Source organism: Petromyzon marinus, chromosome 28 (genome assembly GCF_048934315.1).
Source record: "Petromyzon marinus isolate PM22_M1 ecotype Great Lakes invasive population chromosome 28, UKy_Petmar_22M1.pri1.0, whole genome shotgun sequence".
NCBI classification, from domain to species: domain Eukaryota; kingdom Metazoa; phylum Chordata; class Hyperoartia; order Petromyzontiformes; family Petromyzontidae; genus Petromyzon; species Petromyzon marinus.
The window spans coordinates 11,473,518-11,501,415 of NC_133694.1; the positions used below are offsets into that span (position 1 = coordinate 11,473,518).

The following is a 27,898-nucleotide window of genomic DNA, read 5'->3' on the forward strand; positions in this document are numbered from 1 at the left end:
TAACATTACTGCAAACATTTTGCATTGCACTTTATTTTTTCATTTTTTTAATTGCAGAAGCATTTACTTGTAATTTTTTCATTAAACATTTTTTTGCCAAAAAAGGTACCTTTTCAAGCAACAAGTAGCCGCACTCCGCAGGTTAAGTGCTCACTCCGTTCTACATTCCTTCATAGACACAGCTCATAAGTGTGCTTAATAAGGACAAGCTGGCAAAAAAAGCTCTACAAAGCTCTCCTGTGCAAATACATTTGACTCTTTTCTGAAACATGTAATGCAAAGCTGTGCCACCGGTTACATCCATACAATAATAATAATAAGCTTCAAGTTCCTTGACAATGCCCATCGCGCATCAAACAATAAAAACACATCCGAAGCGAGACTGATATATATGTGACTGTGAAAGCAAAGTTAACTGCTGCAAGCTAGGTTTATGATGTGCTGACTATAAATAGCTAAGATTTGCTTTAAAAAAACAGGAATAGAAAAGTTCATCTTTCTCTCACATTCTTTCTTCGATATTTTAAATTTCATCTGATAAAATAAAAGATCACAGTGTCTTGATTTGACCGTTCCACAGCTCTCCTAATTCTATTAAGCTCCAGGAACTTAAGTGCATACCGTGACGCTATACTTGTACTCAAAAGAAACAATAAACTGGCGGTGACCACAACCTGGCAGTGACCTTCCTGCTGCCTTAAATAAGGTGAGGGCATCAGAACACCAGGATGCAAATGCCCCACGAGGTGGAAGGCAGTGGTTAAAGGAACCCACGGTGCAACACAAGAAAATAGAAATTGACCAATATTATCCATAGGTCTTTTGGATTCGATCGTGTAAATATAAACGAGTCGTAACATTGTGGGTTCACGTGACAAACCTTACTAATTGGCTGTCGGGTGGTGGTGGGTTTAACGACATATTTATGCGATCTAACTCCAAAAACCCCTATTATGGAGAGATAAGAGTGACTCATGGCAACAGCCTCACGGTTGTTTAAGACCACCCTCGGACTAAAGCCAATTTCACTGGTAGCCCACACAAGCCAGTTTTGTTTCGTGCTTTTACCTGGGGATATGCAACATGCTTAGCTCATTGAGAGGTCTTTTAAATAGACGTGATAGTCTTTTGTGGTCAGGCGTATTGCAACTGGAGGCCACTGACAACCTGCAGTCCCCATTTGTTTTACAGGTCAAACAATATCTGTACTGCAGCGAGAGAGCACGCAGCCGTTTTTTTTACCATCAGCATTCTCGTGTTCTTGGCAAAGTGGCCCCATGCTCGGTGGGTATCCCTAGATGACATGCACATGGTGCACCATGCGCTCATGTGCAAACGTGCGCATGAGATGAAAGCTTTATTAACCTTACAAAAGGGCTAATTGAATCAAAAGTCGTCCGTGCCACCAACTTTATAGCGGGGAGACGGGGTTTCTGTATCTTTGCACAATGCAGTTTTCTTCCAAGGTCGTCTACAGCCGTCTGGATCCGCCACACTGGGCAATCTCACCCATTCCTAGGTAAGTGCGACGACGTAATTTAATTCACACTTTTACTCATTGTCTCAATGGACTCTCACCTCAATAAAAGTAATCAATTAATTTGTAGGCCGAGTGGCACTGGTTAGTGCGCCAAGACTCAGAATCAGAAGGTCACAAATTCAAATCCCAGTCGGGGGTCAACTTACCCATCATTCCTCTGGGGTTGATAAAATGGGTACCACCTTGGGAAGTCACCAGTGGTTGTCCTCTGGAGAGAGTGGCTCCGCCATAGGAACATGGAATTTCCACCGCTGGTTCAAGGCCGCCAACAGATGAGTGCTGCCTCACTGTTCACTGGAGGAGGGAGACACTGCGACGTTGACTCTTGGCTCTTGGTGGAGTGGCCCACACTTGGATAAATGAAACAATAAAAAAACACACGCTGCTGTCGCCTCTGAACACAAAGCGATATGCACCGTCAGGAGAAAATGTTTGCTCACACGCAGAGCACCGTCAGTCCCAGCATCATCCGGTCATGGATGAGGCCCGAGCTGGGTGTAGGGAGACAATACTGTCCGCTTCGCGTTTCATTCGCCACCCCAGCCAAGTTGAGATAACAGAGCTGCAGGGAAGGGACGATGGCCCGGTGGTCGAGACAAAAAAAGAAGGGAACGCACCAGAGAGGATGTCCACTATTTTTCACCTCCGATTAGCAACGTTCGGCTACGTACGGTGCAAAAGAACTTCAGCATACGTCGATAAAATCAGGTCGTGTGCAGGTGCTGTAGTCCTCTGTATTGTAGGATCACGGAAGACGGTGATGGGTTGGGGAGGCCTTCAACCAGCAGTGGATCGATGGCAGCTGATGAAATGAAAAATAGGACGTATGCTATCTGGACTCTTATCTACACCGGGCAGGAGTGATGAGAGAAATGCGAATAACACCGTGTCCCTACAGTGGGGCCGTATCCCTCTCCATTGTGCACACACACGCACCTAAGTCTGTGAGTGAATTCAAAGCCACTCAGATCAAGGCCTCTTTGCTGTGGTGTCAAGGCGACTGTACTCTATTTACAATACAATGGAATTGGCCTTTAACCAGGACTTGTGTAAACAATTACATTGTGTCATCAAAGAGAACAAATAATACTCGATCCATCAATTGGCCTCTCCAAGTATTCTCGCAAGGAATTGGAGATAAGTGCTGTACACTGCACACAAAGGGCTCAATTCGTTTCATCAGTTTGTAGCTACTAAACACGTGCATTATGATAACACTGCTGCAGTTTTTATGCAATGGCCCATTCACGCTTCTCTCTCCTCTACGTCTCCACACAATGCGCTTTCTGCTGCACTCACGTCTCTGTGCTTTTTCCATAAGCAGTTGATTAATACAATCACGTACTATGAAGGTTTAAAATAATTATTTGACTATCGGTGAAGCATTATACTGTAGTTATTGTACTGAACTGTTGTTTGTTTTATGAATGTTGAGACTACACATGTGAAGCTTTAAGTGGCTTAAATTGCAAATCACAAGTTCTATATTAAATCTTCATTCCAAAACATAGCTATTGCAAATAAATTGCTGTAACTGTTGATATACAACGTACAGAATGTTTAACTCCAGATTACATGTCAATTCCGCTAACCATTAATCCACTTGTAAATGTGCATCCTAAGGTTTAAAAGCGGGTTTTGCTACACACAATCACACGCACGCATATACTATAAGCTATTTAGATTCAATAAAAAATAACCCCACCATCTCAACTTCCCCCATAGAAGCTCATTTCAAGTAACACGTTTCTTGTGTGGATACACTACTCAATGAAGCAGGGGCCCAAAGCAATCCGACCTCAATCCGTCCCTAATCAAACTCTCGACCCTGTTTTCGGAGTCATCCACACCCGTTCCGACAGCGTGTTGACACGCGCCCCAATAACAATGTAACGCGTGTCGACAACAAAAATAAACCGTTGCTTCGTCACGAGAGCGGGTGAACGTTTGGGTACGGGACACCGGTGCCACCCTTGCCTGTCCTGATGGAGACCAGAGGGCTGGTGGAAGCCATGAAGGAAACACGGATGCGGTGATGCTACATCACTCGAAAAAGATCAAACTTAATTTTAACCCAAAAAATCATCAGCCTCGTATATGCCAGCCTTCTGGCCTCCAATAAGTTTATCCAACACCACCGATCCTAAACAAAATACACAACCTCACGTTTCCATAGATTTTAGCGTCATCCGTTCTAAACGCAGAGCACTCGGCTATCTGTGCCCATGTATCACTGTACAACGAGTGGGGAAAGCCAACTTGTGTTTATCAGTCATTAAATAGCTTTATACAGGGTCACTCCATTCGGCTGCACATCACTTGGTCACGAACAGCCAAGTAAGCCCTGTCTCACACCCTCTAGCGGGAGGCCTTGGGCCACTGTTACCAGATCTTTCGAAATAAATCCTCAACACAAATGGCCTAAAAGTTATAGATTTAGCAAAATATATCTGGACTTTTTTTTTTAAAGACAGCTACCGTAATGATGCATGCACGTATCCAGCACAGATACGTAAACCCGTGTGTAAACTTTGCCAATGCTAAATGTTCGACGGTGTGAGCTCCAGGCTTAACCTCTGATCTGGCAGCAATGGCTTGGGCCCCGCGAGTAACATTTTCCTTTGCAATTTTTTTTGTTTTAACACGACGACCGCGACGCGCAGGAACACGGGCGGCCCTCCCCCGTGCTCCCACCGTTGTGGGATCTTTTGCGTCCGCGATGGAGCAGACGGGATGGCTGGCTTAACGTCCCCTCCGAGGACGGCGCGTTTTACTCATTGTGTACCTTTGAGATGGATCATAATCACTAGGGCTGGTATAGGGGCCGACTTAGCCAAAGTTGGTTTCTGGAGCCAAGAGTTAACCACGAAGATACCTTTCTCCATTGGCACATCCGAGCTGTGCCAGCAAGGGGCCCTCACGAGTATTGGTGTTTTTTTTTTCTACTGGGCTATTTGCCATGCCGAGCCCGAACCAAACCGTGGCACGCTGGCCTTACAAGACATTTAATCTGGCTCGGGGCCAAGTAGGGGCAGACATCAGTTAATTTCGCTGCATAATCTACGTCCTGCTCAGCTCGTTTATTGCATGCGACGTCAGCAGCAACGGTTCGGTTTTTGGAATAGAAAAACAACTTTAGATGTGCCGGGCTGGCTTGGCACGACTCTGGTGTGGCTCGGTTGTGCAGTGGAAAAGAGGTAGGAGAGGCAACCACCTTAAGCCAGCGCTTCCCGCTCTCTGGCTATTGTGATCGAGCCATGGCTCCGCTTTTTGTGTTAACCAAGCAGAATCCGGAAGTCAGAGCATCTCCACGCGCATACAAGCGTGCGTCGGTGCTCTTCTCCAATGGCCTTTAGCCGGTTGGTGGAAATTCGACGTTCCCATGACGGTAAGGCTGTCTATACGTATTACAAAGTACCATTTAAGTAGTGCTACTTATTTTATCCACAACCGAAGGGACGATGGCAAGACACTGGGTATTCCGCAATATCCCACTCATGAGTCATCTCAGTCCATCATCCCTGTGGGTATCTATAAAATAAATACTATTATTGTGTAAAGTTATAACAGTGGCCATTCTTTGGATAAAATTATTGTGATTTAGTTTAATAAAGCATCTTTCAAGTAGTGACCCAGTGCCATCAATTGCCCAAGATCTGCAGTCCTTTGTAGATTACGATGTTTTCAGCCAATTAATAAGTGTTTATACATACAGGATGAAAACCGGAGCACCCGGAGAAACCCCAAGCTTGCAACACGATTTCCCACACAAAAAGGACAGATAATATTTAGTCTGCACTTTGATGCACCGCCTCATGTTGGTAAGCCATGGGATGGCACCTCGACACCCACGGAAATGAAGCAACATTTGTGTGATCCACCAACGCTCGCCTTCACAGTGCTGGATTATAGGCGTGCCATCACTGCCTGCCTAACACTAGTCGCCGCCTCTGCAATGTGGAATTTCCAACAGCAGCAGTCGATGTGCGTGCCGCGCTTTGCTCATTTGAAGCGTCACTTTCAATTTTAGACAAAAAAGACGTGGCATCTCAATGGGCCCGATCACACAATGCAAAGAACATGTCTTAATTGGCTTTTGGAGTAAACATTTGTTTTAATATCTTATTCTTGGGACCTTGTTTGTCAGTATCAAAGTATGAAAAAATAGGAATAGGTTTTTACCCTTTCTGGCAATAAAACGGGTGTTAAGATGTCCAAACACCAAATGAATCATGTCTGCATTAACCACACGTACTCGTGGTGAGCATGCAACAAAACACTGATGAGACTAGGCCCTAAAGAAGGCTGTCTCTGGTGTAGACCAATCAGCATCCAACATCTTAAACGCGTCCTGTTTTATTGGCAGGAAGGGTAAAACATATCCTTATTTTTTTCAATTTTATTCTTGCTTATTCCTTTCAACCCACGTGTCGTCTCCTTATCGTGACTATCTCCAGCCCCCGATATTAACGGCTTGTCGAGCTCATTGGATTTTTTCCATTGGAGATGGCTGGTGTTGAGTCTGTGGGTTCATATCGCATGGGGTGATCTTGTGGTCAAATCAGACTAAGTGATTGCCACCACTTGGGTCTAATGCCGCGATTAGCAGTGTGATAATGAACGAGGACCACTTTGTGGGAAGTCAACAGTGGCTGCATTGAGACACTGGCCCCCACCATAAAAATGTGGAATTTCCACCACTGGCTCCAGGCATCAAACAGATACAACCTCTGTCCCATTGTTCATTTGAGCAGGGAGACACTGACTTAAAAAAATACCTTGATTATGCTGTCCATATTAAAAAAATCCCAGGGATAAAAAACCAGCGCACCACTATTATTACTGGTGTCAGATAGCAATATCGGTTATGAACTTTTCTCAGCTGTACGCATCACAGTGTACTTTAGCAATAATAATAATAAACACGTCGATGGATAAGATTGGTAGACGTGGAAAGCCGGAGCTTGGGCTGGGGAATCTCAACACTGGGGTCGAATAATCAAGGCCCTCTCTGAGCACTCACACAGGCAGGTGGGCAGGGATTGCCAGCACCAATGCCCCGTCCATAATTCTGACCTTGCGCTTTGCAACACTTCACTACTAGCTGTGGCTGTAGCATGGAGAAATAGTATAACACTGCCGATAACTTTGAAACACTTGTTATGCACCGATCCCACCGAAGCCAGTCTGTGTTTTTGACCAGGGGACTGCTGTCAGTAGCCTATTGTATATTGGCATTGTAGTATATGCAAACCTCAGTACATGCGTCAATCAAAAACTTGACCATGGATTTATAATATTGGAAGAAATTTAAGGCTACAGATGTGACATCATGCATATCTATAGTAGTAGAGATGGTGATCGAACAATTACTTACGAGATAATCTGGCCAGGTGGTTACAGTGGTCAGAGCAATCAACTCATAATCGGATAGTTGCGAGTTCAAATCCTGGTCAGAGGTTGACCCATCTCATTATGCCTTTGGGGTCGATTAAATAATACTACTTTGTGGGAAGTCAACAGCAGTCATCCTACAGCGAGACTGAGAATGTGGAATTTTCACCATTGGCTCAAGACACCAATGGAGATCAGCGCCACATCACTGCCCATTTGAGCAGGGGGACATCTTAAACTGTTTGCAATATACAGTATATGATGCATGTATATACTACACATTACAAGTATATTCAGCGTAAAGTATATTAACGTAAACTATAAATATACAAACAGTATAGAATGTGTAGTAATATGCACACTTACTTTACATACTTATATACAACAGCCGAGACAGCTCACTCACTCGGTAGAGCGGAAGGCTCATAACCTCAGGATACGCGAGTTCAAACCATGTACAGGGCTCCACCGAACACGTAATGTAATTGTCCCCCCAGCATAAGCACATCGCCGTGATTGTTGTGTTAGTGGCCAACGCAATCCAACACACTACTTCTTAACCGAGAATTAGGGGACTGTCAGCCGTGACACATGCCCTTTTGTTAGTCTATTGGTGGATGAGGGCCTCCTCATGTCATGTCACATGATCCACGAGTTATTTTGAGTCATAGTTCACCAAGCTGGCTAGTGCGGGTTGGTGAAGGAGGGGGCTGATGTGGCCAATTAAAAAAAAACCTGCTTTGAATGGTGATGACCCATCCAAACACTATCCAGGCTCAAACCTTGCTTATGTTCCAACATCTGACAAGATCAGGGAGTCTTCCTGGTGATTTGGTCAAAGGAAAATACTTGTAAATGCAGAATGTAAGTGTATATATGTAACATACAGAACAGTATACAACACAGTATATTAAATGGGTGCTTTTGCAGTTTGTATACTGCTTACATTTTTTGGCTAACCATCGAACAAAGACGGTCACCGCATCGTGCGCTTTCAGATGCGCTTCTGCAAACATCTGGAACGCTCTTCCAACATTAGGAAGCCACTGGAGCTATGCACTTTTCAATCTAAATTGAAAATGTATTTCATTAGAACCGCTTTTTGTGTTTAGTCTGTTGTCCTTTCCCCCGCACCTCCGATGAGCGTGTTTGGCTGCGTACGGTGCGAAAGAAGTTCAACATACGTAAGTACATAAAACGTTATATTCTATACTCTAATACAGTACACTACAGTAGAGTCCTGCATCGGTTTGGGTACCAGCTTGTTTTCGGGGTCGGAACGAAGTCGTCTTTACGGCTTGCGGTTCGGGGGCCGGGTCAGGAAGTCACGACTCAGGTCAGGTCGCGGGTAAAAAAATTTAGATCCACACATGACTCTACACTACAGTATTATGTACACTACACACGCATCCGAAACAGACGGAAGACAACTGCATATTCATTACCGTAGCTCAAAGTGTCTGCAGTGTTGGTGCTAAGCGTGTGGTAGAAATTCCACATTCCCATGACAGAGTTCAGTTTAACAGAGAACAACCACTTTTGACTTCCCATTCGTTGTTGCAAGCGGTGCTTATTTAGATATTTTATCGACCCTGGAGAGGAGTTGGTGATGATGATGATGGGGTCGGGTCAACCCTGGCTGGGGATTCAACTCGCACACTCACGACCGTGAGCGTTGGTAATCAACGAATAAAAGCTGAGTTCCTCTTACTGGAATATACATATACAGCATATTCATATATACAGTATAGTATATACAATGCACACACACATACACACACACATACATAAACACATTGTATATGCATGCCCACAGTATAATACACACATGTATATGCACATACTGTTTAGTGTATGTGACACCACAAGAAGAGTGCCTCATCCTAACTCTATCACGTCAGACTCGAGTACTTTGGACCCTTTACAGCTGCGGCGCATTTAACACTGTTGCTTTTGTGCAGTCGTCAAGCTTGAAACATATGGACCACCCCCCCCCCCCTTCTCCTAATGATGCTCGTGTCCCCTAGATATGCAAACCCGCTTCAGGTGAATTACGCGCAGATGCGACGTCGTGCCTAACGGGGTGTCCGTCGCTAAACGTGGACGGTTCTGTCGACTACTTCGTCACCGCCACGCGCAGGAGAGCGCACGCGCATTTTAAGTTACATGATCACAAGTACAAAAAAAAATTAGCACATCATTCAGAGAAGACCGATCGACTCGAAGTACAGATTTTAGTGGGACATTTTTTTTTCCTATCGAATCTTTGGCCCACTAAAAGACCAATACAACTTTAAAGGGACACTTTGTAACAACTCTGTTGAGGAATGAGAGAATTAGTTGCTCCAAATATCAGAGGCGACAAGCGGACTTTCAAAAACCCTTAGGGGTCTCGGCAAAGACTATAAAGACACAATTTGAAATCCAAGTCAGGGGTCGACTCGGCACATTGTCTTTCCAAGGCATTTAAAATAAGTACCACTTTTTGGTAGGTCAACAGTGGGCATTCTATGGAGAGAAAAGCTGCCACCATGAGAATGTGGAATTCCCACTGCTGGCTTAGGGCTGGCGATAGGGATTAGCTTCATGCCCCATTGCTCATTTCAGCAGGGAGACAACTTTTGTTAATGTGACACAAAATTTGATACAATCTTTGTATCACATCATACTGATGGTTTAAAGTATACGCCACCAAAATTGTCAGAACTGCCATCTGTGATCGTTTACATCAAGGGCACCCAAAAATGTTCCCATGGTTGTAAGGAGAGAGAACCCAGAGCCCACCAATACCTCAACCCATCCTCGTTTCTTGAAGCACTTTTTGAGAAAGCGAGGAATGCGAGCCGTCAGCAACAAGAAAAAGCCGCATGGTGGTACAACAGAGATGGTAAAAGAGCGGCCCATGCAGACACGGCTACGTGGGGAAAAACCAAACGCCGTCACGGAACGAAGCGACGGAACTTGTGGCTCGGCGGCAGCAGGATCCCCACCTGCCAGCCCCAGGGCGCCACCGGCTTCTGCGGCGGCACGCCAAAGCGGCCGGCGCTGACCGAGTACGCGGGACTCAGGTCCCCGTCGTCGCCCAGCACGAGCGACGGCGGAGGTGGGAAGTTGGATAGGAAGCTGAAGGAACGCAGGCCGGAGGAGGAGGAAGAGGCGGCGGCGGCGGCGGCCGCGGCCGCTCCGGCAGCGGCGCCACCCGGATGCTTATGGGCGGCGCCCCTCACTCCTAGCGGTGCCGTCGGAACGTCGGCGTCCGTCGACCGGCGCGTGCCGGCGCCGACTCCCGTTGCTGGCGCCGCCGTCCCCCGTCTCCTCTGCGCGGCCACGCTTGCCCGCAGAGTCTTCCTGTCGCGCTCAGACCTCCTTCTCCTCCTCGGGGCGGTCGCCCTACGGCGTGGCTGTACAGGCGGCCGTTGCCCCGAGGCCATCTGCGCCGGTGATGGGCAATGCTGGGGCAGCTCACCCTGCTTGGCCGATCGTGCCAGAGGTGGTCGGCCCCTGGCCGACCTTTCGACAGTGACTCCGCCGCCGATGTTGATGGTTGAGCTGGTGCTGGCCCCGACTGTATCTCTTCTTATTCTCCTCCTCGCGTAACTGGAGCTCCTGGCTCGTCGCCGGTCTGAATTCTCACCGTGAGCTCTCTTGTCGCTCTGCCTCCTCTTCACCTTCCGACGGCTCACCGAGGGACGTGCGTCTCGTCGCGCTCTGTCTTTAGAGAGGTGTCTGAGCGAAGCTTCGGTAACAGCGGCAGCAGCGGCGACAGGCGCGGCAGGGGGCTGCCTCGCATTTCCAAAAAAAACCCCTTCCGGAACCTCCTTCTGCTGCTCCTCAAACGTCACTATTGGCTGAAAAGTGGCGCTTTCAGAGCCGACGGCACTGCCCTTGTTGACCACGTCAGGGCGGTCGGAATACCCGTTGATGTTGCTGTGACCGAATCCCGCCTTCTCCTTCATGGCAGAAGAGACTTTCCCGCCGCCGCCGGCCATTTCATTGCCAACACCCAACCGGGTGAACGCCGAGAAGCCCACGCCGGTGGAGGACTGCGGCGTCAGCCTGTTGGACGGCGTGCCGCTTGTATAATGCTTCAGCGTCCAGCTCTCATCCTGCTTTCTCAGCACAATCGGCGTGCTGGGCACGGATGGCGGCGGTGGCATCGGCGACGGCGACATTGAAACGCTGGACACCGAGCCGGACTCGGACGTGCCGGAGCTGCAGGCCGAGTTCGGGCTCGTCAGGCTTTCGTTGTCGTCGTCTTCGTCGTCGTCGGAGCAGGAGTCGTAGGGGTCCACGGTGGCCTCGTGCCCCGCAGCTGCCGCTGCTATCACTGTTTCCGGCCGGTCGTCGGCGGCACGGGCCGCGGAGGAGGAGCTGCACGTGGGGGCGCAACAGCCTGTGTGGGCCCGCTCGCACGTGTCGTACGCCAGTGCCGCCTTCCCGTTGACGTAGCCATTCTGAAACCCCTTGAGCGAGTGCCTCTCCAAGAATGGCTGATTCGGCAGCGTCGCCTGTTTGTAGGTGGACATAGCGGCCCCACCACCGCTGCCACCGCCGCTGCCAATTCCTGTCGCTCTCCCGGTATGGCTGACTTGTTTTGTGCCGCCGCTGCCAGCGTACACGTTCTTCTTCAGGAACAGCCGCTCGTAGGCCCACGGTTGACCAGTCACCTCCTTGGACACGCTGCTCCAACAGGCCATCCCCGCCTGACGTCCGTCTGTGCTGTGGTCTCCCTTGATGCCGCCCCTTGGCACCTCATGGACCCCGCGCCGTTCCGATGCCTCTAACAGTGTGGGGTCCAAATGCACGCCACCACCACCACCACCACCACAGCCGTTACTTCCCGGAAAAATTACATCAGAGCCGTATGCCTCAAACGTCCCGCAGTCTCCCCCACTGCTACCACCTCCACTGCCGTTTAAAAGCTGCTGCGACTCCATCCCGGCCAGTTTCCTCTTCTTGGCGTCGGTGGGTCCGGGGACGGCGGTGGCCTTGTGTGGCGCGGGAGCGCTGGCGTTAGGCGCCTGCGGCTGGGGCACCATCTTCCTGCGCCTCTTCTTGGTCTTGAGCACAGGCTCGAGCTTGCAGGACGTGTAGAGTGCGAGCATGTCGGAGCGCGAGATAAGCGTGCACTTGGCCGAATGGAATGCGATGGACTTCATGGCCTTGAGCTTGCGCAGCTCTTCCAGGTCGCACTGGTGCTTCTGCACGTGCAGGTGGTCCATGCGCTTGTGCACAGTCGTGCGCGGGATGTTCTGCAGCAGGTCCGTGAATACCTGTGAGGGGGACATCCTGGTCAGCATCCCTTGCTCTGCTCATTTCAATTGGGTGGCCGCGTTCATGGGGGACAGAGCGTGGGGTGGCAACTTATGGACAGCCATGTGCTGTGTGTCCCTCAATAATGTTCACAGGCCCTCTTGGCTACTCCACATGAGCCCCCCACTGTTGCGAGTAACTTCCCCCCAACTTCAAAATAGTTCCTACGCACCTACAAGATTATATTGGCACGTAAAATAAAGATTGATTGCGGAACCTACAACCCATTGGTCGAATCCGGCATGTGGTCACCTAAGGACTACCGCTTCGAAAGAGCCTGCAAATTTAATTAAATCATCACTGCAAGCATCTTAGCGACACTAATCAGGCACGAGAGGGGAATATGTTTGACCTAACAACACTTTTAATTGCATCGCTGTGCTCAGTGACAGAAGCAAGGCAGTGGAAGGTCTTATTGGGCCCTCGGTACGGACACAATTCCCCCGCCCCTCATCTAAACAGGCTCTGCAGGCACCTACCTGTGAGAGGGCGAACATCTGCACGTCTTTGATCACCAGGTATCCCAGCTGGACGCCGTCCACGCAGTCCTGGCCGCTCTGCTCATCGTGCAGGGCACAGGTCGTGGCGCCGGACGGTGGGGCTGCCATTGGGCCCGTGCGTCTGTCCGTCCGCGCGCACCGTGGAGACCGTGGGGCGGCAGCAGAAGCGAGGCTGCTCTCATCACAAAGGAAGACGAGAGATGCCCCCACCCGCATGCCTGATAAACCCTCTCGAGCAGCGAGTCTAAATGCTACGATTTTGTCACCATAACCTTCAGTGAAATTCACAGGAGAGGTGTGCCACTCAAACATTGATTTGTGGAAATGTCATGCAACAGGGTGGGGCAATTTTTGTTAAGGAAATAATAACAATCATTACTTATTTGTCCATGAAAGGCACGCTGAATCCAAGTACTCTTTTTAAAAAGGGATCCTGATTTGGGTTTTTATTTAAGATATGATTAGCTTATTTGAGTGTTTACACACGTAGGAGGAAACCGGAGTACCTGGAGAAAACCGACATGTCCGAGGGAGTGACACTGTATCCCCATGAAAATGAAAACAGATCGAGATGAGTCCACTCTCTGCACTGCCTTCTTCTGGCAAGCAAGGGCGATGCACGACGCCCACGGGAATGGAGGTTTAAGAACATTTGCGTGATCCGCCAACCCCCCAATACAGGAAGTGACTGACATGAAGCGTTTTTTTTTAATTTGCCATTTTCCAAGATTTCACAAAATGCATTCGCGTTCACATTCTCCCTGACCGCTAACAAAATCATAGTCTTCAGCACCGTCCACTGCGGTGGACCGTGATTATTCGCGGCAAATTTCAGCCGCCAGTGCCCACGGGCACCAAAACTCTCGGTGCGTTCAGTCTTCCCCATGGGACGCCATCTATCTCGTGTGGCAACCTGGTGGTGGGCGGCAGGAACACCGGGTAAAGCGTATAGCTTGGCAGTCAAGAGGGTTAGCAGCTGGCGGAGGCTTCGTGTCCAATGTAATGAACAATGATCACAATTTTGAGAATTTTTTTTTAATTAAAAGTGTTCAGCATATTTGGGGGGGGGGGGGGGTTCCATTAACTAAAATGACATTAAACCAATAACAAAACTGGGTTTCCTTTCAATAATTTAATTAATGAGTGGGTTAACCTGGCAGGCTGTCGACGCATTGACATGCAGACGTGAACAGCCTTAGTAAAATCCACTGCTGGATGAGGTCCTCCCAGTGCCATCCAGGTCATGGGGGTCGTTTGATGACTTAAATTGTCGTTTTAAAGTAATCCTAAACATGAATTCACATTACTGACTGGCTGAAACCTGCCTGCACATTTCCCCGTGATATTTGTGAACAATTTTCAATGCAGGCCTCTCCAAGACCAACATTTTACTTGGGCAATAATTGCCAATGAACTCGGTGTCAATGCGTTGCCAGGGCCTACAGCCAGAGGTATAAGCAACAAATTAACAGCAGTATGGAACGTGACACCTAATATTGATTTTATATCCCTGTGATGCTATGCATGCATGCATGTATGCATGTACGTGCAGTTGTATTCAGCATAATTGTTGAGCTGTGCATTTTGTAAACCACAATATATTTTGAAACAAATGTAACCATTGAATTCTGGACGTATTCAATGAGAGGCAAACAGATGTATCCATCTCACTTAGGATAAAATAAAGCGAAAGCATCTTCAAACAAATGTGCGATGATGCTCATCTATCTTGGTGTTCTTAATCCAGTGATGGAAATTCGGTAAGGACCAGTCTCTGTCAGGGAATCGAACTGGTTGACTTTCGGGTATGGTTCGGTTTAACCCAAGACCATTTCAACCAGTCAGGGTTCAATGGGTTTAAATCAAAAGATTCAGTTACTCTTAGCCGTTGATAAAATCGGCACATTGATAAAATACCTCTCGTGTAGTCTCCAATGTGGGCTAAACGGGGGGTCTTTGTTTTGCTGTTTTTAAGCTAATGTGCAATAAATAAACATCGTAGCGTTATGCTTAACGTAATAATTAGAGCATGAATTCATGTAATTTAAACAAATACCGTGCGACGTTTATTGTTTTGCTTCACAGCTCTCATGGTGCACGCATTCATGCAAGCGTGAAATTACAGCAAGTAAAATAATGCCCACACCACAAGCAATAAAATAAACATTAAAACCAAGACATGAAGATTGCACAGCATTTATCAAATTCACTTTAATGTTTAATGATTGTGTTCTAGTTAAAGTTACAATCAATCCATTAATTGAAAAATGTGTATAAATGTTATTTAATTGGCAGGCCATAGGCGTTTTGTCTGTTGGTGCGTCTGTTCATGAATTTGCTTCCCCTAAGTCGACTCAGCCTCAAATGAGTACCTGGTATGGTGTGTAAACATTGATACTGCAAAGACAAAGGCGGCCGGGTGTGGTGCTAGCCACCCACCCCCTCGTGTGCCGTGCTGGCTTTCATAGGTGCTCGCTAAGAGCACTTGCCCCAAAAGCATGTTAAGTCTACATAGGGGATCTTTGTCTCTGCATCTGTCGCTATCCTAGTCAGTTTTTTTCCTGTGTATGCTTCTTTGGGCACCCTGGTGTCCTCCCACATGTAACTGAGTTGTCAATTATAAAATGGCCAAACAAACTAGGACAGGACCCACTATAAAGACAATTGGGATTCAATGAGGCTGTGTCCTCAATAAAGAACACTATTTTGACAAGGTATATAGTATTTTCCCTAAAAATGTTACTGGATCTTCAGATGCGGCTGAAATTAGATGCTACATTAATCCAAATTGTATTGTGCTCTATACTGTGGAACTTTCAATTACCGATTTACCTTCAAATATGCTCATATTGTTAAGCAGATGTGTTTAGCTTGCATGCTTTATATTAAATAAGTCAAAGTTTTGGTGGTGCTCATCACCCATGGTAGCTTTAAGCCAAGAGTGGACATTTAGTATTCCTACAGTGGGGGTCAGTCCCTCCAGTGAATATAACCAATATTGACCTCCCACAAAGCGGTACAATTTTTTTGAAACCTGGAGTCCATAGCCAAACACGATCTGAACTTGCAATCATTTGATTGTGGGTCACGAGCTCTAACCACAGCACCGCGTGGGCTTTTTTCACGTTTTTATTTAAATGCACGCTGCATTTTCTGTTTCTCTTTCCCGCGAGTGGGAACGGTTATCACTGTCCGGCACGCTGTCCGTGCGAGTCGCGAGCAGAGATACGCTTCCCGTTAACCCCCTTATCAGTAGGTCCGAGCCACAACCCCCCGCAGCACTGCCGCACGCCCGCGCAGACGAAATTCGGGGAGGACTCAGGGTGAGATGGGAACGTGGGGTGACACGGGCACGCGATTTTAAAACTCCTCCAAGCTGCGACGCATTTTTAAATTCTCTCTCCCGCTAAAACAAACCGTCGCTTATAAAATCGCTCGGCCTATAACGGCGCACAACTTTCTCTCTGTCCACCGAGTGCCGACACGATATTTGCGTGAGTGTAAGCGGCTTGCCGGACCCGCAGCCTGTGCACCTGTATTTTCATTAGGGCTCTCTGTTTTTGTTATTTTAACAGGGGCTGTATTTTTACACAGTGGCTGCTCTTTTATGCCACATGCAGCTTGTTTACAAGGAGGCCTAGTTTGTTTTATTATAAATATTTACCACACAGCATGGCTCTGTTTGGATGCACGCAGCTGGTTATAATGGGCTGCAAATGCCATATTTTGTTTTATTACGGCGAGGAATATACATTATTAGCTTAAAGTGAGCGGGGCATTCATTTGCCGATGACGCCAGCACTCAATGGTCTACTCTTGCATTAAGAGCCCTTACGAGAGACCTGTGCTTGTTTTGGGCTGCCCAGCTTTCTCATACGGAAGGTTCATGTTCAAGAAACCACGATGGATAATGCTCTTGATGCCACTCTGCCACGCCATTGCTTCCTTCTTCCAGATCCCTCAACTGTTGCAGAGCTGGCAACTTACCTCCCAAGTTCTGCTCTTACAAGTATCCCAATTATCACAGCCACCATGGTACCCAAGTTCTGCTCTTACAAGTATCCCAATTATCACAGCCACCGTGGTACCCAAGTTCTGCTCTTACAAGTATCCCAATTATCACAGCCACCGTGGTACCCAAGTTCTGCTCTTACAAGTATCCCAATTATCACAGCCACCATGGTACCCAAGTTCTGCTCTTACAAGTATCCCAATTATCACAGCCACCATGGTACCCAAGTTCTGCTCTTACAAGTATCCCAATTATCACAGCCACCATGGTACCCAAGTTCTGCTCTTACAAGTATCCCAATTATCACAGCCACCATGGTACCCAAGTTCTGCTCTTACAAGTATCCCAATTATCACAGCCACCATGGTACCCAAGTTCTGCTCTTACAAGTATCCCAATTATCACAGCCACCATGGTACCCAAGTTCTGCTCTTACAAGTATCCCAATTATCACAGCCACCATGGTACCCAAGTTCTGCTCTTACAAGTATCCCAATTATCACAGCCACCATGGTACCCAAGTTCTGCTCTTACAAGTATCCCAATTATCACAGCCACCATGGTACCCAAGTTCTGCTCTTACAAGTATCCAAATTATCACAGCCACCATGGTACCCAAGTTCTGCTCTTACAAGTATCCCAATTATCACAGCCACCATGGTACCCAAGTTCTGCTCTTACAAGTATCCCAATTATCACAGCCACCATGGTACCCAAGTTCTGCTCTTACAAGTATCCCAATTATCACAGCCACCATGGTACCCAAGTTCTGCTCTTACAAGTATCCAAATTATCACAGCCACCATGGTACCTGAGCGGTCTGCAGAGACCTTCTTAATCCGGGCAACTTCCAAGCCATCATGGGGAATTTTTAAAGGAGTCCATGTAATTGTGTGGTGGTTGTTGGCTGAAGTGCTTTGCGATGGCCACTCTATTTCCCATTGTCACTACTGGAGGCCCATCTGCCTTTGGTGATGCTGCGAGTACCTAGTGACTGACTGCCCTAGGGGTCGGCAATCAAAATAACAAGACATTTTTTTCGAATTCGGTAAAAAAACTCAATGTTTCAAGAGCCGCAATGCTTGTGAATTCGAGACGGTGGTGGTCATTAGGAAATTATGTCACGAATCGGTCCTTAAAGAGCCTCATGCGGCTCCGAAGCCGCAGATTGCCAGCTCCTGCACTACCCTGTCATGGGACTCAATGTCACAGAATTGAGTCATTTAACTTTGGTTGTGTTAAGATGTAATTTCTCCAGCCAAGGTCATGTATATTAGAACGAGGTTGATATAGGCTGATAGACTGAATTAAATACCTTACCTTTGTCACAATTAACAAATGCCACTTTCTAAGAAAATCGCTGTTTTAAACATGAAAGCCTTTGTATGTATGTATGTTGAATTTTTTTTCGCACCGTACGTAGCCAACCGTGCTAATCGGAGGTGCAGGGGAAGGACAAGAACCTAAACTCAAAAATTAGTTAAAAAGAAATTAGCTTTCAATCTAGATGTAAAAGGTCATAGCTTCAGTGGCTTCCTAATGTCAGAAGGAAGAGCGTTCTAGACTGCTGCAGAAGCGCACCTGAAAGCGCGTGATGCAGTAACCGTCTTTGTTCGATGGTTAGCCAAGAGCCGCTGCGAGGATGACCGGAGTTTGCGTGATGGTTTATGCTCCTTGATGAGATCAGCAAGGGAGCGTTGTATATTTGTGGCAAGGAATTTGTGTGTAATGACTGTGACCTCATAATGTGTTCGTTCGGCAACCAGAAGCCAATGCAGCTCGGTGAGCACTGGACGGACATGGTCGGATCTTGCCGTACCCGTCACGACACGTGCCAAAAAATGTTGTACGCGCTGCAGCTTGGTAACATTTTTGCCAGACGTTCCGTAGAGTAGTGAGTTGTAATAATCGAGTCTTGTAAATACTACGCGGCATGCCACGACTCAATAGTGGTCAAATGTCTCGTAGAGCCCTGATATGAAAATTGCAAGACCTGACTATACTTTGCACGTGGTGATCAAACGACATATTATGGTCAAATATGGTTCCAAGGCTCTTTAGGATGAGTAAAAAACTGAATCTTGGAGTCTGCGACTGCCACACCTGATCCTCCCACAAACATTTTCAGGACCACAGTCTCCTGCCAATGAATGGCGATGGGGGCAGTAATAAGACTCAAACCATGCCAGAGCCCTAAACTGACACTGCTGAAAGCCAGAGTTAAAATCTAAGTTTCTTCATAATAAAGGTTGTGTTGGGTTAGATCACGTAAATATAAAATTTGCTGTTAAGCCGCCACCAGAGCCAATTGGTAAGGTTTAAAAAACATTTTGTCAGGTGGTGGTTGGTTAACGACACATTTATATTGACGCGATCAAACCCCAACAAAAACGTAATTATCAATAACATTGGTCGCAAAAGCCTACGTGTTTTATTATCTAAGTTTCTGCTGCCCATGAATGAAACATGATTTCAAGGGGTAGTGAGATGATGGTCTCACGTGACGCAAAAGTAAGGAATTGATGGGCAGGGTGTGGTGGCCTTAATGACGTCGGCGAAGCTGATCACCTGGCTATTGTAACCGAGATTTTGGATTGTTCTCCAATTCACGGGATTCTAATTTTTTTTTACGTCTGCCATGAGCCATGACAAAATATGGCACGCTGGAAACACCTCAGAGACAATGACTACCTCTCTTCATTCGCCTATGAAGAGGGGTAGTCACACACAAGTGCATCCGAATCGTGGTTGTGCGCGATTGTGTATGCCAGTTCTGCCACCCAGTGGGAGTTTGGCTCAGTGTGCGCCAAACTATTGTAACGCTTTGCAATGTGCCCTCCTAGTCAGCTCTCCCATTGATTTTATCCGTGGGCTGATTATCCTGGGTAATGATTAACCCTGCTCGCCCGAAATAATAAACATGTTTACATAGTTTATGCATTACACAAGGTATACACAAAGATCACCCGTATGGTCTTAACAGACTGGAGGAGTAGGTGCTGTTAGCGAGCACCTATGAAGGCCGGCACGGCACACGAGGGGGTAGGTGGCCAGCACCACGCCCGGCCGCCTTTGTCTCCGCGGTGACGATGTTTACACACCGCACCAGGTACTCATTTGAGTCTGAGTCGACCTAGGGGAGGCCCATGACCGGTTCAGATAATTGTCACTAGTGTTGGCCGTGAGCGGGTCACCGGGTTCGTAGCGCAGCGCGCTCACCGCTCCACTACCACTCCCATAAATACACACGAATTTGCAGCTCGGAGGAAAATTACTGATACACGGAACTAGTAAATCCTGTTTTGCCTTCTTTGTAGTGTCAGCCCTGTTTTGTCTCGCCTGTACTTTCACGTCTTTATAGTTTGTACTCATATTAGGACCGTATATTGCTACGCGTGCACTGTTTCCCGTGTGTTCCGCCGTATCGTGTACACCGTTTTCAAGTGCAAACAAATACACGAGGGAAATAAATACATCCAGGCATGAAACAAAAATAATCGCTCCTTTTACGCAATCAAAAATTTAGATTCATTCCGGTGAGCGTAAGAGAGCCCCCAATTCTCATCGACTAACCCCGAGACGCTCACACACACACAAAGATCCCCCGTATAGCCTTAACAGACTGTTGGGGCAAGAGCTGTGAAAGAGCACCTACGAAGGCCGGTACGGCACACGAGGGGGTTGGGGTGGCAAGCACCACGCCCAGCCGCCTTTGTCTCCCTAGTGGCGATATTTTTACTGGTAGGAACGAAGTTGTAAACTGAGTGTACCAGCCTGCAATAGATTAATGTGTCAGTCCGTCCGTCCGTCCCCTCTCAATACTTTAACGAAGTGAAAAATTCCAATGTTCCTACCAGCCCACCCTGCAGGGACCTGTTACGCACCAGGTACTCATATGAGGCTGAGTCGACCTGGGGGAGGGGCAGGACCGGTTCAGATAATCGTCACCGGTGTTGGCCGTGATCGGAAATCGAAACTCGGGTCGCCAATTTCGTAGCGCAGCGTAGCGCTAACCGCTACACTACCGCTCCCCACACAACACACGCGCGCGCACTTTTTAGTGCACGTGTGTGTGTGAGGGGGAGACCAGGGCACAGGGGGGGCGAGCCGTTCATCGCCATAATAACGCTGGGCGAGCGGAACACGTTGCCCACGTGTGCGGCGGCATAGCGCGCCCTGCAGATACGAGCTCTTGATAGCAACAAGCAGCAGCAGCAGCGTGGGCTCGGTTAACCTTGAAACGGGATGGGAGGAGGAGGGGGTGAACTCGCTTAGTCAAACACGTGGTGGTGGCTCACGCACGCACGCAAGCTCGCAGCACACGGCTAAGCCCCAGTGGTGTAGCGTGCTGTGGGCACGGGCCCCTGGTGCAAGTAATTCAACGAGCCCCCCACCCCTACGCCCACCCCCCCACACACTGCTTCGTTAGTCTCACGCCTGGGGCCCCTGCGACACGTGCGGTTAACGCTGCAGTTGTACCGCCTGCACACTCGACAGTAGTAGCTGCCGCTAACCTTTTACATCGGTGAGAACTCTGGCGTGGAAGACGAACGGGTTGAGTACAACTCTGGTGCACATTTTAATTGACTGTTTGGACTGTCCATGCAAACCCGCGGTTTAAAACGCAACATCGTTTCGTTTTAAACGTTGCCGTTTCATAACACGGCTACGACAGGCACGGTAGTTACTTGAATACGACTTAGGGTAAACAGCTGCACCCTAAGTGGGTTTACTATTGCAGACGGTAATCTCCCCCCCCATGCCAAATGCACCGGGTTTAGCGCCAACGATTCCGCCGACACTCATCGACGCAGATTTGACCATTAATCTCCATCGTTTGGCGAAGTAACATTTATTAATCAAACACGTTTTAGGTACCAAAAATAAAGCTTTAGAATATAAGCTACCTCCCATTTGGGGCGGCCTATACAAACTGTCGGATAAATGAACTGTTTGGTAAGTGGTTTCCGTTTGAATTATTTGAAAATATTGCGACGATATTGTTTTCAATTCGTCTTGCCACTGTACACACACGCAGATCTCCTTTCAAAAAGGCACTTCGTAGTCTACCGAGGGGCTCCCCCGAGCGAATGAAGGGAACGAACAAACGCGTTTAACACGAGCTCACAGAGAACCCTTTCGTGGAATCGGTCGCGTCGACGTTTTTTCCGGATTAATTTTCTGCCATCCTGAAATTGCGATTCAACGCGGCGGATTCGTGGAGCGACTCACTGCGACCGCTTCTCCAATAAGCTTTGCAGAAACCAGTGAGAGGGGACTACTGCGGAGAGAGACAGAGGCGGTCAAGTCATAGGCAGAGGTGATTCAGGGATAAGGACTTGAACCTGGACATGAACAGAACAAGGAGTCGACAGCACGGACGGCCGGCGGTTCCAGACTGTGGGTTAAGCGGCTTCCACTAAGCGAGGCTTTGACTGCCGAGGGGTCTTTAACAATAAGCCTTAGTTGCTGAGTTAAGTCGTCACCTCGGTCTCGTTAACCCGGAGGTTTAAGCTGTTGAAATAGCCCCCGTCAACCGGGTCTCCCGCACTCAACGCCCAGTTACCGTCACCACTTGCTTGCGTCTACCTGCAACTGGCACGGTTGGCTAGGTACGGTGCGAAAGAAGTTCAACGTACATACGTAAACACGCGTCTACGTGCTACTCGTGCACCGTGCCTGTGTGCACGGTGTGGACTAGGAGGAGGCTTTTAAATAACGTCCACCGCGAGGTCGCCCACCACCTGACCTGTCTTCTAACAGTGCGTGGCCAAGTGTCTACCATCATACGCAACCGAGCGCTCACATCATCGTCCAGCAGTAGATCATTTGGGAACGGCCACAGAGCAACATTGACCCCACTACTGGCAGACCAATGCCCACTTGCAGGCCGGTGCTGTATTCACATTTTGCCACACAGGGACAGCTGCCGGGTCACCCCCCCCCCCGCCATTTAGCCGGACTGCCACAGGGCGCCTCCAGATGTACTGCATGGGAGGCGCGGTATGATTAAAAAGTGTCCGACGGTACGGGGGAGCAGTGGCGATGTGGTCAACACGCTCAACCTGGCGACCTCCGTTTGATTCCAGGCCACGGCTCGCGTACGTGATGAATGATACCAGAACCAGGTCCTGTGGCATCGCAGCCCACTTAAACGACCCGCACCGACCAGCGTGGTGAAGTATGCTGAAACAACATCAATGACCGAGCAAGGCGTGCGTGGGAAGGAAGGTCTTCGTCGAGAGCGGTTTGACAAATGTAATGTGAATCATCTCGATGTATATTCGCACAAGATGTACCGTAATTGCTATATGATTTTTTTTAGAAGGCAACAGCCATTCATTTATGCACAAATTCAGTTATTCACAAATTCAACCACCCACTGCTACCCTCTCTGCACAGTTCACTGTGCATTTGTGCATGCATATACAAGAGGTGCAATATAGCCTATCATGATATTACAAAATAATATATGCCTTGAGTTTCCTGGCTGGCTGCTGGCTGGGCTTCTCTCGACCCCAACAATAACTGCGGGCCGTTGCCACCGAAGCTAAGCCGGGTTTAGTGGCGACCCGGGTTTTCTGTTTAACAAACATCGAGTTGAATTTAAACCGCAGAAGAAGTTCTGTTTTCAAATTGCAGACTACTTATTGCTGGGTTGAGATGTTACCTGTGACAGCTTTTTTATTTGTATACCTGAATGAATTCGAATATCACTTTGCAGCATTTACCAAATGCGGGTTCAACTTCGCAAACAGGGTCGTGGATTTGTACCGCAGACGATGTTTCTCTTAACGTACGCGTCTCTCTACATGCAAAGGAAATATGAAATTAATACATTTATTTCACAAACCACCAGCCACACGGAGTTTTCTGGGAGCGCATGATTTCAGAAGTATTGGGTCAAAACAAGCACAACTCTGGACCGGTTTCAAAATGTTGTGGTCTCATCAGCAGTTGGAATTCTTGTAATCAATGCTGGTGAACTGCCGATTTGACAGTCAACGACCCTCCCTTCACGCTATTGTTCCTAGTTCGACACAACATTATATGTAACTCAAATAATTATTCAAGTAGTTTGAAAGAATATAAATAAAATATCCATTGCTATATTCATAACGACGCTCATATTCTTGGTTCTTTCGGTAAAGTCACGTAGAAGGGAAACAATAAAATAATAAAAATATAAAACAAAATTCTCACGACGTTTCGACTGCAACACAAGACATCATCATCAGGTGTCACACTTGATGATTGCTTGTGTTGCAGTCGAAACACATGATGATGATTGCTTGTGTTGCAGTCGAAACGTCGTGAGAATTTTATTGTTTTATATTTTTTATTATTTTATTGTTCCCCTTGTACGTGACTTTGCCGAAAGAACCAAGAATATGAATCCCTGCAGTCACGAAAGCTTTAAATCAAGATTTAACAACGCTCATGATATTTTTTAGTGCGGAAAGGTGATGTGTGCACGTACTACATGCGTATTTATTCAGCTGTGTATACAAATTATACACGCGTTTTGAGTGTAGATATACTTTCTCTGTATACTTGCTCGATATACGGCATTTAATGTGCCAATTCTATAACTGCACTGGATACATGGTGTTTGGGGGAGGTGCTGTGGTGCAATGGGCCCGCACACCGCCAAATTAACTCGGCCACCTATGTTTGACTCCTGGACCACGGCTCATCATCAGTGGCGAGTGATATCTGAACAGTTCCGACTGGAACACCCCCCCCCCCCCTTCACCACCGTGGTGAAGTATGGTCAAATACACCCCGTGTCTTTAAATACACCCCGTGTATTTAAATACACCCCGTGTATTTGACCATACTTATTATTATTGTGTTGTGCCTACATTTCAAATGCTCTGCACTCAACACCACGTGTGGCGCAAGCGTGAACAGAGCACTGTGTAATTGGAGCACACACTAACCCCGTATGCGCTTATCGATTAAAGATTTTAAACGATTCATTTAGACTGAAATCGCGTCTCTCTGGATCAGTCATCTGATGGGAATAATGTAACGCAAGGTTAATGGAAGAAACACAACGTGCGCGTGTTTAATACAGGGGGGGGGGGTATTGTAGCCTGTTTAGACTGCCAATGTAATTCTAAATGCACTTCTTAATTTAACAAATATAGCACTCAGTAAGTAGCAACAGTACTTGCAAATGATCGCTTGCGAGAATTATGCAAGGAAACAATCTTGGGATTACAGTACAGTATTTGTGGATACAAGTTAATATAATAGTGCGTTGCGATTTCTACATTAAAACTTACTTTTTCTTAATAGCGGTCTGTAGTCAGCGTGTGTAAATCACAGTAAATACAGTAATGCGTATCGACCCTTGTAACAGTCTACTGCTGGACGAAGGCATGTAAGTTGGAACTTCTTTCTCACCGTACGTAGCCAACCGTGATAATCGGAGGTGCGTCGTTTCGGTAAATAAGTTCGGTAAAAAATGTGAGTTGTTTCACAATTACTTCACCACGCCGGGGGTTCGAACGTACGGGTCCGGTGATAGGTGACAATCTCCCAGAATCCGGGTCTGGCATCTCCCGCCACTTCATGTTAATTAAACTCAGACGACCGGGTTCATAGCTCAGCGCGCTAACCCCTGCGCCACCGCTCCTCGCGGTACAACTTAACTGGATTTACATACTGGGCAATTCAACTTTATAATCATTGCGACTGAACGCGTCAGCCTATCGAATAAGTGTACTTCCCCGCTATCGATCTCTGCGGCGTTGAGAATATTCGTCGTTTATACTTTGGCAAAGACGACCTGGGAAAACTCATTGATATAAAAACAGTTATCATATACTGTAGTATATTGAATGTGTCCGAAAGTCATTTTTTATATTTAACGTGATTTACACGAACAGTTAATTAACACGTCGATTTTAACAAAAATGCACAACTCCATTCCAGCCACGTGTTAGATCCGGTACTGGATTTTTTGTTTTTTTTCCCCCGTTCGCGTCCTCGCAGTGTTAAGACGAAAGAATTGGCGACTTCAATCGACCGCCGTGATCAATCCACTGCTGAATGATAAGGAGGCCTCGCCAAGCCCAACTCAATGCAAATGTCATCCCGCACCCCCTTGGCTCGCTGGAAAACCCGGACTGGCAAACATTAAGCACTTGGCCAGTGGGCGAGCAAGCTGGCTGGAGGCCGACTTTTTGAACGGGATAGCTTTACGGTCCCACACAAGGTTGAGTTATTTTAGATTTGGTGTGGGCCGTAACTTTATTAATTCGGCGAGCAAGATTTAAATGATTGCGTCGGTTGTATTTTGTTGTTAATTACTGACCGTCAGAAGTAGCACATTTTTTGGAGGGTTTAAACCCCTACGGTTAGCTTCAGCTAAGTTTCGTGTGTGAATTGTTAAGTCTGTAATGAGAGAGATGAACTTGAGTCTTGAACTATCACCAACCAAATTGCGGGTGCAACCTCGACATTTTGAAAGTGCTTCCTTTTTGCTCGTTAATCAAACGTTCGAATTGTGGATGCGCTGCTTAAGTTACCAACATTCAACGATTGTATAAGCGACTCTAGGAGGAGAACAATAATATATATTCTTACACGCTCGCACTTTACAAACGTAATTTGCGTTCGCCGCTGGTCATTGCGATTATCCCAGCGGCTCTTGAGCAGCTCGTTGAAGGCAAGCAACTCTTTTTGTTTTAGCTTATTATAGAACATATAGACCAAAGCAAAGTCTATATTCTTGCAACCATGACACACATCCATCGTGCATCAATGTATACAAATATTCGTCGACGTGTCTGGGACTATCAAATAAACCACAACTAATGTTTTTGCTTGTTATACATCATACCCGACAATTGCATACATCATTCCAATAGTGCAAAACGTCCTTTTGCTAGAGATTTTTTGTTAGCAACTTTGAATAACATTTTAACGGGCGGGTGTCTTTTTTCGTGTGTGTGTGTCTTTGTTTGTTAATAACCGTAACAACTATGCAACTTAGATAACAGTATAATACTCCGTGCAGTTATAGACTGCAGCGCGCGTATAAAGCCCGAGCGAAACTGTGCCCGTGAACTTGACACAAGGCGGGGGTCGGTCTCGCACGGGGTTTGTTGATGGCTCAAGGGGGGCCCGAGGACAACCCCCCCCCACACACAACACCACGGTCTATATTACAACAATTAATAACCAACTTACATAATCCAAAACGTCTTGCTCTTAACCCCACCAAACATCATCATCATCAGGGAACTGACCAACTCTTAACCCCCCCCAATCCAGCTGCGGCATCAGCCAGCCTCTCCACCCCCCCCCCCACACGCGACGCTCACTCAACTTACCTGGAAATGAGGCGGGAGGGGGGGGGCCCTCAGAGCCTCGAGTGAGGCGTGGGGGGCCCCTGCCTGGCGGCTGGGGAAGAGCCGGGAGTGCTGCGGCCGCTGCCTTTGATGGGGGGGCCCCGGGGTTTCTTTTTTTTTGCCGCTCTTTGCCCGCGATTCGATTTTACAGTTTCTGGAATTTGGCGCCGAAATCTGGGGACCGCGGCGAACAGCGGCGGCGAACAGCGGCGGTGGGGGTGGGTGGGGTGGGTGGGTGGGGGTAGCGCGGGTCCTGAAGCACCCCTTCGTTAGAATCTGGGTCAAGGTCACGCCAAAGACAAAGATGATAGATCCCCGTCGTCGTCTTCGCCTTATCGGACCGTTGATGGCAAGTGTTGTTGTTGGCGTAGCGTCTATGAAGGCCGGCACGGCACACAACAGGGAGGGGGCAAACACCACGCCCGGCCGTCTTTGTCTCTCTCTCTCCCCCCCCCCGGTGGCGATGTTTACTACACACCCCACCAGGTACTCGTTTTAGGCTGAGTCGACCTAGGGGAGGCCCGGGGATACCGGGTTGAGATAACGGTCACCGGTGTGAGAGTCCCAGGTCGTAGCACACAGACACACAAAGTCCCCACGTAGATGTTGCGGTACTGCCGAGCCTGGGAAACATACATTGACTGATGTTTGTGATGTGCTCCTGTATGTTGTACTGCTTACGTGTGTTGTGTATGTACGCGTTGAACTTCTTTCGCACCGTACGTAGCCAAGTGTGCTCATCGGAGGTGCGGCGGAGCGGGGGTGGTGGGGGGGG

General features: G+C 47.7%; 1 protein-coding gene across 1 annotated transcript; it reads right to left on the reverse strand.

Annotated features, from left to right (window-relative positions):
- Positions 1-27,294, reverse strand: LOC116947025 (uncharacterized). The gene is made up of 3 exons (XM_032962386.2): positions 27,106-27,294; positions 12,727-12,919; positions 1-12,207 (listed from the first exon to the last, which is right to left on the reverse strand). Exons 2-3 carry the CDS (start codon positions 12,853-12,855, stop codon positions 9,874-9,876), a joined length of 2,463 nt encoding a protein of 820 aa, XP_032818277.2. The 5' UTR covers positions 12,856-12,919; positions 27,106-27,294; the 3' UTR covers positions 1-9,873.
- Positions 27,295-27,898: the final 604 nt, after the last annotated feature.

Excerpts from the sequence above, each read along its gene's own strand:
- LOC116947025 (XM_032962386.2), bottom strand. The coding sequence starts at position 12,855 with ATGGCAGCCCCACCGTCCGGCGCCACGACCTGTGCCCTGCACGATGAG. Across the intron at positions 12,208-12,726 it reads AGATGTTCGCCCTCTCACAG|GTATTCACGGACCTGCTGCA; the intron begins GTAGGTGCCTGC and ends TCCCCCTCACAG.